Source organism: Leuciscus leuciscus (genome assembly GCF_965113295.1).
Source record: "Leuciscus leuciscus genome assembly, chromosome: 8".
NCBI lineage: Eukaryota > Metazoa > Chordata > Actinopteri > Cypriniformes > Leuciscidae > Leuciscus > Leuciscus leuciscus.
In genome coordinates, this window is record NC_138732.1 from 21,396,049 (window position 1) to 21,416,696 (window position 20,648).

The 20,648-nt window shown below is 37.6% G+C and overlaps 2 protein-coding genes across 7 annotated transcripts; one reads left to right on the forward strand and one right to left on the reverse strand.

The window, feature by feature from the left end:
• Positions 1 to 3,821: 3,821 nt before the first annotated feature.
• pdlim3b (PDZ and LIM domain 3b) lies at positions 3,822 to 15,062 on the forward strand. Of its 3 annotated transcripts, none has more exons than XM_082177932.1 (8): positions 3,822 to 4,087; positions 8,376 to 8,527; positions 8,948 to 9,032; positions 10,517 to 10,584; positions 10,854 to 11,036; positions 12,615 to 12,742; positions 13,008 to 13,119; positions 13,261 to 15,062. In XM_082177932.1, the coding sequence occupies exons 1-8, from the start codon at positions 3,995 to 3,997 to the stop codon at positions 13,448 to 13,450; spliced, it is 1,011 nt and encodes a 336-aa protein (XP_082034058.1). In that variant the 5' UTR covers positions 3,822 to 3,994; the 3' UTR covers positions 13,451 to 15,062. The 3 variants fall into 3 exon arrangements, with proteins under 3 accessions (XP_082034058.1, XP_082034057.1, XP_082034059.1); XM_082177931.1 differs by lacking the exon at positions 10,517 to 10,584 and adding an exon at positions 10,020 to 10,207 and having other exon boundaries at positions 3,827 to 4,087; XM_082177933.1 differs by lacking the exons at positions 10,517 to 10,584; positions 10,854 to 11,036 and adding an exon at positions 10,020 to 10,207 and having other exon boundaries at positions 3,832 to 4,087.
• On the reverse strand, positions 14,265 to 20,509 carry cfap96 (cilia and flagella associated protein 96). Of its 4 annotated transcripts, none has more exons than XM_082177936.1 (10): positions 20,108 to 20,509; positions 19,902 to 20,030; positions 19,235 to 19,818; positions 18,949 to 19,048; positions 16,900 to 17,119; positions 15,966 to 16,100; positions 15,807 to 15,882; positions 15,468 to 15,647; positions 15,191 to 15,363; positions 14,265 to 15,036 (listed from the first exon to the last, which is right to left on the reverse strand). In XM_082177936.1, exons 4-10 carry the CDS (start codon positions 19,043 to 19,045, stop codon positions 14,985 to 14,987), a joined length of 933 nt encoding a protein of 310 aa, XP_082034062.1. In that variant the 5' UTR covers positions 19,046 to 19,048; positions 19,235 to 19,818; positions 19,902 to 20,030; positions 20,108 to 20,509; the 3' UTR covers positions 14,265 to 14,984. The 4 variants fall into 4 exon arrangements, with proteins under 4 accessions (XP_082034062.1, XP_082034061.1, XP_082034063.1 ...); XM_082177935.1 differs by having other exon boundaries at positions 20,100 to 20,509; XM_082177937.1 differs by having other exon boundaries at positions 19,686 to 19,818; positions 19,902 to 20,509.
• Between the last annotated feature and the right edge of the window lie 139 nt (positions 20,510 to 20,648).

Below are 20,648 nucleotides of genomic sequence, written 5' to 3' on the forward strand. Positions count from 1 at the left end.
TAAATAACTACTAGTATCTAATATATATGTACTAGTCACAATTGGAATACATACTAGTCAGAACTGAATAGTTGATATCTGAATGACAGATCCCCATAGAAGTCAATGGCCAATTTTCTTATTTGTTACTAGTAACAAAAGAATAGTTACTAGTCACTATTGGAATAAGTACTAGTATCTAATGAATAAGTACTAGTATCTATTTAATAGGTACTAGTATCTAATGAATAAGTACTAGTATCTAATAATAAGTACTAGTAACTAATGAATAAGTACTAGTATCTAATGAATAAGAACTAGTATCTAATGAATAAGTACTAGTATCTAATGAATAAGTACTAGTATCTAATGAATAAGTACTAGTATCTATTGAATAAGTACTAGTACCTAAAGAATAAGCACTAGTATCTAAAGAATAGGCACTAGTACCTAAAGAATAAGCACTAGTAGCTAATGAATAAGTACTAGTACTTAATGGAATAGATACTAGTATCTAAAAAATAAGTACTAGTAGCATGAAAATAGAGACTAGTCGGTTTAAATGATTAAATGTTAAAACGGCTTGCCATATTAGTCAGACGTTATTAGATATCAGTGTGGTGAACTTCACTTGTGGTGCTAGTGTGAAGTTGAGAAGAACTCTGTACATGCGATATAAAAAATCACCTACAAAACACCAGTTGGTAACAGTCATCATTGCAAAAAGTTAGTTCGAAGAAAAGGTCATTTATTTGCACATGCCACTTGGTCCTAATGTTTAATCATCCAAAGAAAATTGCAATGATATTCTTTGGCTGTAAGTTGTAACCACCCTAAACATAAAAGGTCCGTTCACACCAAGAACGACAACTATAGATAACTAGTGGCGGTTCTAGACCACAGTAACTGGGGGGGCCAGGCAGGGGCCGCTTGTGCTTTTAGGGGGCACACCTTTAACATTCATCTTAACCTATTTTCAGTATTATTTCAAGTCATTTTTCACCATGTCATGCATGACTGCAATCTCTAGAAAAAGCTAATAAATTCTATTAGCTAAGCTAATAAAACAATTTCAATTCAAATGAATGTTTCATTATGTTTAATTGTAGTGTGATATAATGATCAATAATAACACATTTTTAGCATCTAAGCACATCTAGGCACTTTTTTACACCTGGGGTGGGCGATATGGCAATAATATCATATCACAATTTTTTTTTTGAAAAATCACGATTTTATCACGATTCTTTTTTCATGTTGGTTTTACTATTTTTGCATGTGACTGAGCATTACAGCCAAACTAATGTCCCTATTTTAAAATCAAAGCCTTATAGGTAACAAAATATAGGTAACAAAATATAAAATAAAAAAGAATGGCAGACATTTAGGCCAAAGTGGCGAAGATAAAAATCGTTGTCACTATTTTCTTTGTTATTAAAAATTAAGAACAGAGATACATATTACACATACACAACTTAATATACAAATGAAATAAACAGTGCTTTATTTTTTCAGCTATAGGTGTATTTAACAGTAGAATTGAAGAAAGTAATTAAATGAACAAATATGAAAATAAAACACAACAGACTTAAAGTTCTCAGTCAAGAGCAATGAATGATTTCCTCTGTGTGTTTTGTTGTTTTATTAACATTAAAGGGATAGTTCTCCCCCCAAAAAGTCATAATTTACTCTCTTAAGTTGTTTTAAACCTGAATAAGTTTCTTTCTTCTGTTGAAAATAAACGTTATTTGAAAGAATGTGAGTAACCAAACAGTTGATGTACCCCTGTGACTTCCATAGTATATTTTTTTCCTACTATGTATGGAAGTCAATGGGGACCAGCAACTGTTTGGTTTTGGGTGAACTATCTCTTTAAAGGGATAGTTCACTTTGAAATAAAATTTTGGTATGTTTTAGCTTACCTCAAGGGCATCCAAGATGTAGGTGTCTTTTTTTCCACAGAAGTTTCAATTTTGATATTTTTAGGTCAAACCGTTCTTGTCTGTCAGTCATATAATGCAGGTCTGTGGTCACCACCTCAAAGAGCAAGCACAGAGTCCAAATTAAAACAATTCCCCATCGTCCAAATTAAACAATTCCCCATCGTAAGTACACATTGATGGCCTAAGACACGAAACGAGCGGTTTGTGTGAGAAAACGAACAGTATTTATATCGTTTTTACCTCTTGAACACAGCCGCGTCCAGTGATCTGAGGGCGCGGGCGGGTATAGATATATACACTAGATATCGCCTTGGCTACGGTTTCGTTCCAATGAACTGCAGTAGCCAAGGCGACATCTAGTGTATATACCTATACCCGCCCGCACCCTCAGATCATTTGGACGCGGCTGTGTTCAAGAGGTAACAACGATATAAATACTGTTCGTTTTCTCACACAAACCGCTCGTTTCGTGTCTTAGGCCATCAATGTGTACTTACGATGGTGAATTGTTTAATTTGGACGATGGGGAATTGTTTTAATTTGGACTCTGTGCTTGCTCTTTGAGGTGTTGACCACAGACCTGCATTATATGACTGACAGAAAAGAACGGTTTGACCTAAAAATATCAAAATTGAAACTACTGCGGAAAAAAAGACACCCACATCTTGGATGCCCTTGAGGTAAACTAAAACATACCAACATTTTATTTCAAAGTGAACTATCCCTTTAAGTACAAGCGGCAGCATGTTTATTATTAGGGCTACTGTCTCTTTAAGAACTGCACGCGACGCGTCTAATATACACGCATATGACAAGCAGATTTTAATTAATTTTCTCTGTTTGCTTTCACTTTAGACATAACCAACTTTGTTTATGTAAACATTGTCTGTATTTGACAGTATTAGCGCAATATAAGACTCAAAAGATAACTTAGTCCAGTAACAGGCTTTTAGTGCATGTGCGCGTCGAGTGCACGCGCTCAGTAAAGCGCATATTTGAACAGCGCATCAGCAGCGAATGACATGTTTAACCGGCAAGGCTTTAAAGCACATGCAAATAATGAACTTTTGTGAACTGCAGTGTCCCGTTCCTCTGCGTTAACATTTGATGTGAATATACGTCGTGCTGCAGTGTAGCCTATAGATAGATGAAGGCGCCGCAACTGATAAAATGCGCAGTTGTTTGGTGTGATTCCAAATTTAGGGGGGCCAAGCTTGGTGACACGGGGGCACTGGCCCCCCGATATCGTTTATATGAGCCGGTATCGTAGCTGTGGTGTGAACTCTGCTATTCTTTAATATTGAGAACGATTTTTAGAACTATATCATTATCTTTGTAGTTATCATCCTTGGTGTGAAGGGCATTTTTTTTCTTTTTTCTTGTATGAGAGAATTATCACATGGACTGAAATCCACACAGTTTTCAATGTTCCCTTATGTGGTTGTGCTATTAAAATTGTTTACATTCCTAAGAGGAGATGTTTAAAAAAGTGCTGTGTTGATATGACAGTATGACATGATATGGTTTTGTTATTGTGCTCTGTAAATAGCTCAATCTGCTCATCGACAGCAAAGGCTCTGACTCAACGCTCAGCCCTAATTTCATGACGAGTTCTCCTCTCATTCAGGCACAGGTGTCTGGCCAGTGGTAAGGAAAGAAAAGTCTAGACAGCACACAGGGTGATGACAGAGTGAAGGGATATTTTAGTTATTGAACAGCTAAGAGTTATGGGAAAAGAGGATTAATCATAAAGGGTGTAAGGTTTGGATCTGAAGGAGGTGGGGAGAGAGTTTAAACCCTCAGTTTCTCAGTCTACCCTATGACCTCACAAGAGGAGTGGCATCCTGGCATCATCTTTCTTTCATTCACTCTCCTAATCCTACACTCATGCTTAAAAGGGATTCAGAGACAGGCACTGGCTTTCAGTCGTGGTAGGGTGAGCAATTCGTCCAGGGTAGGAGGGATACAGCTGATCATTCTCTTCTTCCTGCAGATCTCTCACCTATAAGAAGAGACTGCACTGAAGAACCAAGTTCAACTTTGAGAAAGAGACTAAACAGAACAAGACAGAAATGCCACAGAACGTGGTACTGGACGGGCCAGCCCCTTGGGGATTTCGGCTTTCAGGAGGCAAAGATTTCAACCAGCCGCTGACCATTACTCGGGTAAGTGAAAGCCTTTGGCTAAAGTCTCTGCTGCTTCATACAATCAAGATATAATGATGCTTTTGATGTGCTGGGTAACACCGCTGTGGGCATGAGAAACCAGTGGGTGGATCATAAAAAACATTCCCAGGACCTTACTTTAGAAGTTACTGAGGAGGACAGTGAGAAACATTTCAGAGAAATATTTTTAGAGTCACAAGTTCAAACTGACATTCATTTTTAGAAACATCTTTGGTTGTCAGGGAATCATTTCCCAATAGAGACTTTCTATGTTTGTTATACTGATGCAATTTTTTTAAATGTTATTATGTGACTTTCCCTAGTAGTGCGTTTAAAAAAATGTATACTTACATTCAGCAAGGATGCATTGATCAAAAGTGATCATTTAAATTGTTACAAGATTTTTATAAAAAAAAAAAAAATGCTGTTCTTTTGAACTTTCATTAATATATCGTGAAGAAAAATGCATCACGGTTTCCACAAAAATATTGAGCAGCACAACTGTTTTCAACATTGAAATGTTTCTTGAGCAAATCAGCTCAGAGTGCTTTCTGAAGGATCATGTGACACAAGACAGAAGTAATGATGCTGAAAATACAGCTTTGCATCACAGGAATAAATTACATTTTAAAATATATAAAAAAACATTATTTTAAATTGTAAAATTGTATTTTTGATTTGCAAAAAATGACTGCGAGGCATTTTCTCTTTGCTACTAACACATTCACACACACACACACACACACACACACACACACACACACACACACACACACACACACACACACACACACACACACACACACACACACACACACACACACACACACACAACACACACACACACACACACACACACACACACACACACACACACAGGCTCCAGAGGGGATCTCTACACCTGTTGTCTGAATGAATCGCGAAGCTCTTAGTCCAAAAATATTTTAAACAGCCAATGAAGTCTGAACATTTGTGGTAAAAGAAGAGGTCAAAGGTTAACAGCACCCATGTGAGAGATGAATTGAACAATCTCTTTCATTTAAGTTACAATCAGCACCATAACATACCTCTTATCCACTAGGATTGTTCATAAATGCCTGACACTAGATCACCTGGATGGTGGTGAAAGCGTGTCATTTCATATATGTAATTATTTTGAACTGAATAAGAGACAGGTACAAAGGCATGCTAGATTTATGCTCTGCAACTGCACAGTTTTGGTGAAGGCTAAGAGGATCCTATAAGGCTACACCAGAATAAAACTACTAATTTCCCTGATTCAGAAACATGATGCAAGCAGTCTAGTCTAATTTGTGCTGTCTCTCTCCTTCTCAGAAATCTGTTGGGAGTCTGACTGGGGAAAATGCTATGTATTGTAGCTACACAGCATCTACATAATGACTTTTGTCTCTTATCCAGGCCTGTGTCTGAACAGTGCTGCATTCTGATGTGTGGAATGTAGCAGTTTGATTAGTGGCTCAGTCTCATCAACAGCAGCTCTTTGATCATGACATTCAAGTATATTCTTATACTTAAGAAAGCCAGTTCTGACATTCACCATAAATTGTGGGGAAAAATGCAGTGGAGAACAGAGAGGTCGTCGTAAAAATGACTGTCTTCATACTCCCTGATTAGAAGCAGAACTGCAGGTCTTACGAAATCTGAATTGAAAAAAAAAAAAATACTGAAGAAAAAGAATGTGGTTGGATGCATAGCACAGTGCTGGTATAAGATGGTATAATGGTTTTTCAATGATTAACTTATTAATATACCATGGTATTCCCAAGTTAATACAAAGTAATTACCATGAAACGTAAAAAAAAAAAAAAAAAAAACTGGTTCCAGGTGAACTAAATGTGAAGTCTCAGCTGAACAGAATGATGTCATTCTTAAAATAAACCAATCAGGTTTATTTAACATTCCTTGCTAATAACTTCCATCCTCGTGAAAATGGCATTGGATTTGATTTCAAACAAAAACAATAAAACCAGCTCAAACATAATTTAAATGGATTAGAATGAGCGTTTCTCATTTTTGTGTACGTCAATACCCAGAACCTGAAAGCTAAATATATCATGTTTTCAAGCAGAGAAATACTGATGACTAATGCAGAATATGTGTGGTTTCTTTGTATAACCGCTGTCTGTAATCATACACATATTGATGCCAGCAAGGTGGTTCTTTTCTCATTCTCTGAGCCCTGATGTTCTTATTCGAGTAACATTAGCCTCCATTGATGCGGGCATGCCAGCACAGATGGGGCTTTTATGAGAAGCCAAATCAGACTGTCTAAATTATACTGTTGAATTAAAAATGTAAATGACTAAATCCAGTCATTGAGCAGATACTTTACCGAAAGCGACACAGTACATTTATTACTGGGACATTCCCCCTGGAACAACCTGGGCTTTAGTGTTTTGCTAAAGGGCATGATGGGGATAGTTCAAGGTTGAGCATCAACCTTGAGCTTTTTCCATTTAATCATTTAATCACCCTTGTGTCGGTTTCCACGTAGGTTCAGTCAGCAGAAAAAAAAAGAAGATACTTTGAAAAAACAATTTTTTTGTCCATACAATGAAAGTCAGTGGGGTCTGATGTTGTTTTGGACCCCTTTTTAACTGAAGAAAATCATGGCTTTGGAATGACATGAGGGTGAATACATTTTCATTTTTAGGTGAACTATCCCTTTAATTTATTCTGCCTGATGTTGCTCTGAACATAATGTCTAATGCTCAGCTTGCCCTTACATGCTTCTCTTGTGGGTTTGTGTCACCTTGGGGATTTTTCTGCACAGGTGCTGCATAGCTAAAACTGTTATATTCATGTTTCTGTTTATACTGAAGCTCAGATATCAGTCACTCGATGGTTTCATCTCAGTTCATAGCTCCTTTTGTTTCCATCTATTAAACAGAGTGTCTTTGTTTTTGAGCCAAACACATCCTCCATTTGTTTGAGTAGTGTCAAGGGAACAATCTCATTTTCATTGTGTCCATTCTGAACAATTTGGGTGCTTATTTCTTCACAGTCAACCATTCTGCAGACGCCCCGATAATAGATGTCTACGGGGGAAATAAAGTCTAGTTTTTTTTTCGTTTGTTGCCTTAACTATGGCCAGAGATCAATGTCTCTTAAATGACATCATCAAAGATGTATTCTCTCTAGAAAATACAGGCGGACAAAGGTGATTTTGTTGTGTACACAAAGTGAGAAAGGCGTCAGGAAATGAAATATTACACAGTGACTGTTATTTGACAGGAAACAGGTTTAATCACTGCTAGCTTCATCAGTCAATAAATTATGCATTTGGAATAAAACATCACAAATCTTCATGACATTAAGCACTGATGATGGAAAACTAAAACCCTCTGGTCTTAAATAACTGGCATGACTTGACCTGGTATAAATCTTCCCCTCTTGAGAGGCAGACCTAAAAAGAAGAAGGTCAGCGGCACTGGGATATAATAGAGCAGCTGAGTCAGGAGGAGGCAGATAGAACGAGACCTGCACACAGGACGAGGTGATGAGATAAATTACTAGGGGGACGATGAGAATACCTAAGAAAATGAGCCGTCAGGGATGAGAGGAGTAAGGAATGATGTCAGAGTCCATTAATGAAAGAGAGCATGATGGAAGGAGAGGGCAGAGAAACACCGGGCTGCAGGGTGAATGCCAGAACAGTCAGATCATCAACCGCCAATAGGCCTGACTGTGTTCCCCCCCGAGGGCGATACATGGCCTTGACTGACACATCCACGCCGTGCTATTTTTAGTCCACTTCTAAACCAGAGGGTCAACAGATTGTTTCTACCCCTGTCACTTTCTGTTTAGGTCTAAACTGTTCCATGGTTTGCTGGAAACTTACTGTGACTTTAAAAGAAGGTTCACATCTGATCTTAAGAATCTGAATGCCCTCAAATCTTTGTTTCTATAGGAAAAAAAAGGGGGAAAAAGAACCATTTAGCATATTTATCCAAAGTGATGTAGAAGCCCATTGTCCTGAGCGGACACGATCCTAAACCGCACCCATTTACATTGAATCTAGGGGTCATTGAAATGTGATCATAATAAAAGGAATAATTTAAAGCAGTAAGATTTTTTATCTAAGTCTAAGAAATGTTCTATTCATTTTGGTTTCTTGGTTTTGAAAAACGTGTATTCCATCTTCAAGGTTCAAGGTTCAATACTCTGAAAACACAGTGAAACTCAGTGAAACATCCCCCACTCATATATATATATATAAATTCATGAATTATTAATTCACTAAAACAAAAAAGGTTCTTGCTTTCAGGTGACTCCAGGCAGTAAGGCATCTCGGGTCAACCTGTGTCCCGGAGACATCATCCTGGCCATCCAGGGAGAGTCCACAGACGGTGTGACTCACGCTGAAGCTCAGAACAAGATCAAAGACTCCACCAATCAGCTTTTCCTCAAGATAGAGAGGTACCATGAGCTTTTCTCATTAAAGGATAGTGTTACAAACAGCGTTAGGCGTCTTTCAACAACTTTATATCATGTTCTCTCACCTCCTTTTAAAGTTACAGAGAACTGTAAGCAGGAGTCCCAAAAGAATTTGTCTTTACCCCTTGCTATGAAAGTGTCCATCAGTACCCACAGAGCCTTATTTATGACAACGATGAATGTGTCTTTCCTCGGTGATTAATACCCTCCTATAAACCACCTGGCTTGTACATGCCAGACTGTTGACGTTACTTTACTATCTAGAAGAGGTCACGGTCCTGTTGCCCAGTAATGACCCCCACCCCCACCCCCACCCCCACCTCTTAGTGCTCTTTGATCTTTTTTTACAGTTTCACAGGAGGCGAGTACATCGTGTCTAACTGTATGCATTATGTGTTGCAGGCCAGAAACTAAAATGTGGTCACCTCAGGTTATAGAAGAGGGGAAAGTAAACCCATTCAAAATCAATTTGGAGGCAGAGAAGCAAGTAAGTGCACTTGGAAGATAATGCACAGCTCATTATTTGTATCTGCTTATAACATGCAGCAATAAAATGGATAATAATTTTTATTTTATTTTATTTTTTTTAAGAAATGCTGGAGTGCATGAGGCATGTTAAAGAGATACTCCACCCAGAAACGAAAATGGTCTCATTTGCATGCTGTCCCAGATGTATATGCCTTTCTCTCTCATGTATAATACAAACGAAGATAGGTGTGTGTGAAACATTCTAATATTGACGCAAATGCATTGTGAAGCACTCGCGCAAGAACTGACGGTCCTTTGTGCTTCCGAATCACTTCTCGCATGAGTTTCATAGTGTCCTGGTGTTTACATAAAGGGGGAACTCATGAACCCACATATGACAGTAGGCCGAAAGCTGGTTTATAGTTAAAAAAGTTTAAAATATTAGTATTTTTCTCACTCACACCTATCATTTCACTGCAGAACACATTGCATCATCAAGTAGGGTCATATGGATTACTGTCGTGTTTGTTTTTCGTGGTTTTTGAAGTGTCAGCTTTGAGGGTTCCAAGCATCCACTTGCATTATATGGACTGACAGAAATTGATTTATTTTTCAAAAAATCTCTGTGATCCAAAGAAGAAAGTAAGTCCTATACATCTGGAACAGCACGAGGGTGAGTAAATGATGAGAGGATTTTCATTTTTGGGTGAAGTATCCCTTTAAAAATTGTGCAAGTCTGCTATGTTTTGTTTGACCAAAAGTAGATTTGTCCTTGTCCAACACAATATAACTTAAAGTAAAGCCATATAAATACTTAGCCTACACAAATGCACAAGCACACATACACGCAAACGAATATAATTTGCCAGATTTAAATGAAAAAATATGCAACCATTAAAAATGTTTGGAGAAGTTAAGCATCTTTAACAAAAGGACATATCTGGAGAATGTGGTGTTTGTGTGGGGCTTTAAGTATGTAGTGTGTCCATCTGTCCTACACATGCAGGAGTATAAACCTATTGGCACAGGTCATAACAGAAGAGCACAGCCCTTTGTGGCTGCCGCCAGTCTGGATGACAAAACACAGGTGGTGAGCTCCGCCTACAACACTCCCATAGGCCTCTACTCTCAAGATAACATCCAGGACGCCCTGCAAGGACAGATCCGGGGTCTGGTGCATGAAAAGCCTGAGGGGTGAGTGCCAACTTGGATCACCCCAGCCATATGGACTAAGACACTTCCCTCTGCTTGCTGTAGACCGGCTGTCCACTTACCACTAACACACGCCAGAAGTCCTCACAAGACTTCCTGCAGCCTGAATATAAGCATTTGGATAGAAAATGATGATAGAAAGATGTTAAGAAAGGCCAACCCCTTATTTAATGCTGAATACTAGTACATTTTAGCAGACAAATATCCACATTTGGGCCTGCAGTGTTGAATCTTGGAGGACTTTTGCTCCTTTCACCTGTCTATTAACATCTTCACTCTTATGTCTTACAGGACGTTGATTACTTCGAACACAAGTTTAATGTCAGACCAAAGCCCTTCACAACTGCAAGCCAAAGGAGGTCATTAGACATAAGCACCCTGCATGTAGTCATTATGGTCACAGTAGAATTATTATATTTTACATTCATATAACTTAGAACAAACTTTCTGATGTATTATATAGCAGAAGCGCATTATATACTGAAGCTCTATGTACATCTCTAACTACTTCTTCCATTCTTTTCTGTCTTGTTTGTCATTTTATGTTTCCTCTATGTGGCCCCTTTGATTTGATTGCTTCCTGGTTTGGTTCATCTGGCTATTATACACTGACCTTACACAACTCCAGTGACAGTACATCCCAGACGCTGATGGGAAATGTAGCTCAGATGCCTGGCACCCCATCGGCTGGGTCCAAGGCATCTCCTTCTGCACAGTATAACTCCCCTATTGCATTATACTCAGCAGACAATGTTTCAAACACACTGCAGCAGGCTCAGATGTCCACTGTAGTCAGTCAGGCATCGCCCAGGTAACCAGAGCTTTGTTTCCATCACGCTTGCTTTACACCACCTTACAAATCTACCAGCTCATGCTGATACAGTAAGCATAAAAAATAAAAATAAAAAAAAAAGGGAAAACTTTCAGTTATGTTCTACAGGTCTGAAAAAGACACTGATATTAATAAAATATTAAATCATGGAAATTTCTTTGTAATTAATAGGTTTTGCTCAATATGAATTGTGTTTACAGTAATTAAAGTCATAAATTATCAAGTTTAATAACGCACGATGAAAAAAAAAAAGCGATTATTTAAAATAAATGCACATAATACAAACATTATGGGTTCATATGAGACTAGTGTGATAAAATTGCTTGCTAACTTTTCAGTTAGCCTCTTACAAAGCCAGAAAACACGGTGTCTTTTACTATATAACTAGAAGTCCATCGACATACAGTAGCCTCACTGCGGAAAGAACGATTTAGACAGCTCTACAATTTAAACAACATAATTATGTCTTTGTATGGAATAACAAAAATATGAGCTTTGCAGTTTTTGCTATTAAACCCTCTGGAACGCCTTGTCCCATAGACATCACAGGTCAAAATTTACTGTGGTAATCAGCAGCATGTTTATGCCAACTTGTTTTAAATCTGGGACATTCCTTTAACAAAAATTCTAGGAATGCACCAAAATAAAAAATTCTGGGCCGAAACCAAAAATTCTGGATGCGCTTTGTCAAAAACCGGAATTAAAATTTGTTGTTTACATTTGCTTATTTTTGTATAATTGTATTAATATTAGACTGAAATTCAGTCATTTTAATGATACTGAATTGGGAGAGGGGTGGGTGGGTTCAAATACATTAAACACAGCATAACAAAGTTACAAATAAAGTTTGAATTCCGGTACAGACATGTAATGATTAGGCCTAAATGTAAAAAAACAAAAAAACATTATTGTGTTCACTGTAAAAATTAAGTTAATCCTTGTTAAAGCTGTATTTTGTTGTTTGATTAACATTAATGGCTTAGCAGCAGGTATTTATTGATTGCTGTCACTTTAAGACCGAAAGCACGGATCTAATTTAGTGAGACACATCCGATTTCTTTCTCATCTCTTTTCGTTCATTTAAGACATAACCGACTGTGTTTACAAGAATACTTGCTGAGACTGGTATTTTGATATAAGTTTGTGTGTATGTGTCCATTCAAGAGCACAGAGATGCAAAAGAGGAATCAATTCACGTGCTGTCTCTCTATGTGTATGTGCAGCTGTGCATGCAGATAATAGTGAGCGAGTACCGAATTGATGGTGAAACTTAGCAATTAATCCAGAAAACACCAGTGCCGAACCATGGGGCCTGGTCCGTATGGACCACGGATCTACTATGATCCGTTTAACCCCTAGCATAGAGCTCTGAACGCTAAGGGTGTGGCGGCATTTATTTCCGGCTCATATTTTCGGTCGTTTTTCTCTTTCAGACAAAAAACGCCATTAAAAAATATGCCATTAATACTCATAATGTGCATTGACAAACTTTTATATAACACTGAATGGTAATTTTCACTGAATGGACAAACGTTATGTGCTTTTATCCATTTTCAGCCCTAAACCTCTGACATCCATTGAAGAATCCCATGTATACCGTATGCTCCAAGAGGACCATGCGCTGCCACATGAACCACGTCAGTCTGGATCGTTTAAGGCCTTGCAAGACTATGTCGAGAGTGATGGTGAGCTGCCTTTATTTATTACAGCACCACCCGTCTTCAGAAGGGTGCAATGTTGAATTGATAAGACAGAAATTACAGCTAGTAGCACTGATGAAGAAGTCAAAGTTATACTCAATTTGACTTCAATATCCCTTAGCAATTCTGCTAATGACATCAGTCAGAGCCTGCTGATCTTTTAATGGTCTGGATTCAGATGAGTTTTTATGAGGGAGCATTTCACATTCCCGAAGTGGATCTGAGCCTCTTTCCTTTATTATTCTGACAGGCACAAGGCCCATGGTGACTAGAAGTGTAAAAGCCCCAGTGTCAAAACCACAAGCGGCCACATCCTCACTGCAGAAGCTGCCTCTCTGTGATAAATGTGGCACCGGCATTGTGTGAGTATTCAGCATTCAGCATGAGACCCGCACAAATGGTGTCTTCTTTGATAATATATTACCAAACTCTTCTACACTGAATTGTGTTCATGCATTTTAACTACTTCATTAAATGAAACTGTTTCTACAACTGGCTTACAGAGGAACGGTGGTGAAAGCTCGGGACAAGTACCGCCATCCAGCCTGTTTCGTGTGCTCAGACTGTGGTGTGAACTTGAAGCAGAGGGGCTACTTTTTTGTGGAGGGACAGTTGTACTGTGAAGCCCATGCCCGAATGCGAATGACCCCACCTGAGGGACATGATCTAGTTACTGTATATCCCACTGCTTAGAGGGATGGAAAAACTCAGAACTCAATTTGTATTGTTTGCCCTATCTGGTTAGTGTAAGAATAGAGCTTGAACCTTCAAACTTCATATTATTTTATAAAAGAGAATGCAAGGCAACTTTTTGACCCTGCATACCACAGCATTTTAAGTGATCATATCATTACTGTTTACACCTGGTATTAACATGCGCTTCAAATTTATCTTCTGTGTCTACTTGTGTTCAGATTTTGACGAGACACTCCCATCTTATTTTGCCGCACTCTACAACAGAGTGCAGGGCATGAACACTATGAACAAATCCATGTTACGTGGCTTACGTGACATGCAAGCAGGAAAGGAAGAGAATAAAAACGGCTATTTTGAACATAATCTGCATGTTTTAGAACAATGCAGCAAAGATTGAATGTGCTTTCTCACAACTTGTCCCTGAACAATCACATTTGGTGCATGGGTGCATATTTGGTTGCTTCACTGCGGTTCGGGACACATTTAGGACAGATAGAGTTTACACTACACATGCAAGGTGGAAACATGCGTTTCTGACTACATTTGTATGTTTCAGTGTTATGATTATAAAGCGTTATAGACCTCAAAAAGGGAATTTATCACTGACCATTTGTGATCCAAATCACAAAAAAATTTATAAAATTAATGGCAGGTGTAATCGCTTTCTCAAGGCCTTAATCCAGTTCTTGTTGAAAAGCCAAGAGTAAACTCTCTCATTTCTGATCTTACATATTAGGCATCTGTGCAGATCAAATCCTAAGTTTCAACACATCAATCATACTAGGTTTCAGTTATTCTTAAAATACGCAAGAAAGGTAATTTTGCTTTTAATTACAGGTTCAAATACACCATCATCTATGTACAAGGTATTTGGTAATGCGCACTGTGTAAGAAATAGAAAAAAGCAATGCAATCTGTTTCACAGTACAAAACTCTTTTTTTTTACTTTTTGTTCAGCTGAATACCAACATTTCTATGAATATTCCTTATGCTGCATTTACTTTCTTCAATTCTGGTGATTTTAAATTAACTTAAAGGCACAGTTCACTCACAAATGATAATCCTGTCATTTCCTCAGTTATCCCTTTAAGGTCACCTTTGATAACAAATAAGACTGAAGGTTTATTTTATCACTACATTGTAAATTGTGCGACTAAATAACCATATTCAATAAAAAGAAAAATGCTGAATGTGAATGCAGAAATGTGTCAACTTTAAGAACTTGCTGAATTAAATGCTGGTTAAATACAAAATATATATATTTTATGTTTAATAACTCAAGTGATCTTAGACAAGTGGCTTAGTGTATCACTGACAAAATGATGCGCATGACTTAAACTTGACTTGTACTATTAAACATCGTTAGATGCTATGAACCAAGTATTTATCCTGGGGTAGTAATTAGAATGAGCTAAATGAGAATGAGTCCATTTTTATCAATGAATGATATAAATACAATTTAGCTTTTTTTCAATTCCAATTTCATCTAAAGGAACATGTTCATTTATTCACCTGAAGACATCACAAGTTCTCAATATGCCATAACTGAGAGGATTTGATTGTAGTTTGTGGCGTTCACAGCCCTGCAAAATAAAGTTACAGTACATTACTGTGAGCCTCAAGTGTCTTTCCCTGTGGAATTTGGTAAGCAACTAATATTAATGATCATTATTATGCAAAGCATTAAGCACAGTTTGGAGTGTGATATGGGTGTCTTGGTCCTGGACCCCAGCTTACTTATTGGCATTGAGGCTGATGATGCTCTTGACAGGTGTACTCTTTGGACCAGGAGAGGGGTGAAATATCTTTCCTTCCTTATTTGTCATTGATGATTTAGTCTTTTTGGTGCCATAGGGTTCTGCAGAGTAGCTGGGGTAGGAGTCAAATGTTCCAGCTTTCATGCCTCCATTCTGCAGAAAATAAGAATACAATACCTCAGCATACTACCAAAATAATACTCTACAATTTTCCAAGACAGCTAACCTCTTTATCTCCTTTTAGGCATATTATGTACCTTTTTACTGGGTGAACTTGGTTTGAAGGGCACCATAAAGTGTTTTTTCCCATCAGTCTTCTTTGGAGGTGGTAGAGGTTTGTCAAATTTGTAAGGATTGCTGTCAAAGCATTCATTTGGATGAAGGTTCAAACGAAACGCTCCCCCTTTCAGCATGGATTTGTGTGACATGATCTCACGCTGGTAAACAAATTATCTCTCTCATTAGAGGAAGAGAACACAGTCGTATGCTTGCATAGAATTATACTGTCAGGCACTCAGCGGACACCTTATCTTAATTAAAACAAGGACCTGGGAGCCTGATTAAAAAAAATCTCATTTAGGTAGAGCTAAAAATACCTTTAGCATTTCCTTGGCTCGATCATATGGGTCTGAGGAATAGGACACCATCTTGGAGAGAGTGATGTCAGGATAGCTATTAGAGAACAAGGACAAATCAATACATCTGACACGAAACCACAGACACTTGCATATTAAAGGATAATGTAATTTGCTTACCCATAACTTCCCTTCTTGGGTGGATTGGTGTAGAAGTTTTTCCCAGCTGATTTGTTTGGTTTCCTTGGAATCTGTAGGGTACTCATTGCTTGAATGGGACCCCCAATTGTCCCATAATAGCTGCCCATCCCACATCTACAAATTAGAGAAAACTATTGAGCAACTGTAAAGACCATATAAGGAATGATGGCTGTATGGCAGTTTTTTTGTTTGTTTTTTTTTTATTGGGAAAACAACACTATTACTCCTCAGGTTTTGTGTATATTTTTTGCATTCTCTCAGATGCACATGAAAAAGACTGTTTGCATTTGATGCTTTGAACTATTGCATTATGGTGAAATCCTTGTTTTTGAAAAAATGAGGATTTTATCTTGTTTTCGGGTCAAAAACATCATTAAAAAGCACAAAGCATGCCCAAAACAAAATCTAGGTTCAGGGGTCTTTTTCATGTCTTTAGATTTTAATAGACCATGCCAATTGTCACACTAATGAAATAGCCTCGAAACATAAACATCTTGGGTTCAACCTTGTTATCCTTACTGTACAGATTCAATATCTTTCTGGATATATCTTTCTACACTTTATTACTAGGTTCAATAAAGCTACCGAATATTAGAGGGATAGTGCACCCAAAAATTATGTCTTAATTTACTCACCCTCATGTCGCTCAAATCTGTATGACTTTCTTCTGTTGAACACAAAGAAAGCCATACAGGTTTGCAACAAAAGGAGAAAAATTATGAGAGTTTTTAATGGGAAATTATCCCTGTAATATCTTGTAGTCCATTGCCACAACAACAGTTAGGCCTACTACTATTACTACAAATACAAATATTTTTCATTCTTATATTTTCACAATTATTTATCATTGAATACTATATAAAAAATTATTTATTAAACAAGCTGTGTACCACAGAAAGAAAGGAGGACTTACGTTTTTTTTTCTCCGTTACTGGGAAGAAAGGCTTTGCCTATGTTCTTTTTGGCCTGTTGTATCTTGTATTGTCTGGCTATTTTGACAGGGTCTGTGAGCGCCTCTCTCTCAAAGATCCTCTTAAACTCTGTGTCGAAGTATCCCGTCTGAAGCGCGGACTTTGATTTAACTCCTCCTGGTAGCATCTGTTTGTTCTTGTATGCGGAGTCATTAAATGGGCCTTTCAGCGACAAACAAAGTGCATTAAATACACATTAACCATTTTATTTTTTCTCCTCAGGTGGTTTTCTAATCAAATCAAAAGAGATATTGCAGATAACACATTCATAAAATAAATTATACAGATATCAGTGCTTTTAGTGCCTAATTGTCTGAGAAAATGTGCAGCTTCCTAATGTGGGACAGTCATTTGCCTAATGTGGGACACTGTAAAGTCTATGTTAAAAGGTCTAAACTGGTGCACCTTCATTCATGAATAATAGTAAAACGTCCTCAATAAGTAATTCTGTCTATTTCTTTAATTCTTTATTTTTATGTTCAGTCATTTTACCATTTGCAATGTTGTTCCTGTCATAAAACCAAGATGAACGTTGGACAATTGAGCATCATCAAGCAAATAAAACAACATTATTTGCATGCATGAATTTATTATTAACTTATTATTATAAATGCATTTATTATGAACTCGTGAAGTAGCCTATATTTAAAGGTAAATATATAAAATGTTGCATAGGCTTATTACAATATATCAAACAACAACAGATGAAAAAAACAGCAGATAACAAATGGCCTGCAGAAGTCAACACTATATTCATGGAATAAAATGCCTTATTGAGTTGCTATTGCTGCTATTTTCTTTAGGACTCCCTACTCCCACACACACACACACACACACACACACACACACACACACACACACACACACACACACACACACACACACACACACACACACACACACACACAACCTTCAAACCGCAGTAAAAATGTCCCTCAAACCGCAGTAAAAATGTCCCTTGCCCTTAAATATCTGTAGTAATAAAGTATTTTAATACTGCAAAAGATCACTAAGAACATGTAAATAACCATTACTGCTGCATAAACCATGCTTCACAACACATTCTTGACTGGCATGTAGCTTTACAACTGTCCCAAATTAGGCTAATCATACTGTCCTACTTTAGGACACTACATGTCCTAAAGTGGGACAATAGAAAAATGTATTAAAAAACAAATATATAGCTTAAATATATACTATGCTATACTATTTTTTAATGAACAAACATTTTATGAACACGTTAAGATAAAAAGTTGCATGATTATTTTGATAATGATTAATTTATACCCTTAACACTAATTTGGTCAAAATTGTACGTCACTGACCTTCTTGTAGCTTTCACAGCAAGTACTTCCTGTTTGATGATTGCCCCGCCCTAATTTATGACTGGACAGGTCAAAGGTTATATGATTTTGTTCACATGACACTACAGCTTTGGCTTTCCCATAGTTTCAGTGACATTCATTAGTTTGGGGAAGAGCCACACCCACTGAAGCTTAGGTGTCCCACATTAGGCAGTGTCCCACATTAGGGCAATCCACCCTATATGCGGCTACAACTGTGGTGATTTGATATGTCACAAGTAAATAAAAAAAAATTACAGACTGTGAAAGCTACATCATTTTACATTAGGAACATTAGCTACATACATTTGGAAATGTCATGTTCATTTGCGATTTTACTCAGAAAACAAAATGCAAAAGCTGTCACTGGGGCGGTACTTTTCATATCCTAAAGAGTGCATATTGTTAGATCTACTTTAAAGGTACATATTAGTAGCCTACTTAAAGTGTACACACTAGTAACTAAAAGGAAAAATTTAGCTTTCGAAAAGGTACCACCCTAGTAACAGCTTTTGTACCTAGTGACCATAACATTTTTATTTTGAAGTAAGTTACCGTGGTTGATGCGCTCTTCGCAACAAACTCACACTGCGCCTGTGCGCCACCAACTGTTACTAATATAAAGTTTAATATGTTCGTTACACTTACGGTAAATAAAAGGTGTATATTTGTCCCCTATTGAGATGTATCCCAACTCTTTAAAGATGCCAATCCGCTCCATGTCAGATTTCCCTTCTGGAGGCATTTTCTGAAGTTTGATACACAGCATTTATGGAAGAAAAGGAATAGAAAAAGATCTGAATGTGGAAACATGAGCGCAGCCGTGCAAACTAACTGTTAGTTTATGCAGATCATCACGCTATGATTGCATTTAGCAGATAACCTACAGCAGTATGCATTATACTTTCACTATTATATACGGCTCAATACTTACCTCGAATTGTGTATGCCTTGTGTTAAACAGTCAGTAGGCTAATAGAACTAACTCGACTGCTTAAGTGTTCGTGTAGGTTGTGTATTCGTTGCCATGGTGTCCAGCAGGTCAATTACTCAGTGCTGGACGGTCAGAGTCGTTCACTTCTTACAACATCAAACACTAAACAAATAATACCACAACAAAACGTTTAAGATAAATACTATTTTATGCACTTTACATTTTTATGCACCTGCACATTACAGTCTGTTACGCATAGGTTTTGCAGTGAAACGCAAACTCACACTTAGCGGTAAAAAATGAGGCTATAGGCTATATAGTTATATTATTACATTAACAAATGTTTAGAAAAAAATATTACAAAAGCCTATTTATTTAAGGAAACCGAACTATTTACATAGGCCTATATAAAGTTAGCCTACTTTAAACATAGTAAATGATCAAAACTTACATTATTTTATGGACATAACACAGCCTACAATTCTGAACCATTAGATCTACTGCAACTGCAGTTTAACTGGCAAATCCATCCTAGAACAAGAGAACTCCATCATTTTAAAGTCTTCCATAGTGACGGCAACAACCTGCAACAAAGGTGAATCAGTTATCCATAGGCTATCTGAGTGCAAATCTATAAGAACGAGCATCAACTTAATCGGGCTCTCACATTTTCGTGACAGGGGTCGTCGTAGTCACAGATGTCCTTTGGAAAGGCAGATCGGACCATCTCTTTGAGCTCAGCTGGGTACACATATGTGGGTTTATCACATGTTCTGCAGCCGACCCTGTTGTTCAGCTGTCAACATAACGTTAAGATTAACCAAAATAAAGTAAAACTGAGATTAAAATGCAAGGTGACGCTTACTAACTGACGCTGGATTAAACGGTAAACTTTTCTTCGTTTCAGCCGGTCGGTGTTCTTCAGCCTGGAGGCCGCGTGCAGCAACGGCCCCACCCAGAGGGGCACACTAGATATGGAGAGCTTATGTGAGTCATCATCATCATAAATACAGCAGTTTTCACGTTACGGTCTCCAATGACTGCACTTATCTGAATCAGGCATTCACTAGTTAAAAGTTGATTGCACAAACAATCGACACCACGCACACTGTGATTCAAACATTGATATTACATCTTTACATTCAACCATTTAGAGAAAAAGGAGTAATCACAGAATATTACCCGAACGATTGACAGAGATCACTATAAGTGTCCATTAATTAGCAGCATATCATATCGACATTTCACTGAGTGATAATTGTTGCTGCTTCAGGGTGAAGGCTGGTGCGCGATCTGCGCATGCTCAATTAAAAGAGGAAAAGCATCGGAAACAATGTAACTGAATCATCGGCTATTGAATCTGAACCAGTATATGGACCTAATACCTTTTTCATTTTATTTCATGCACTTTAAA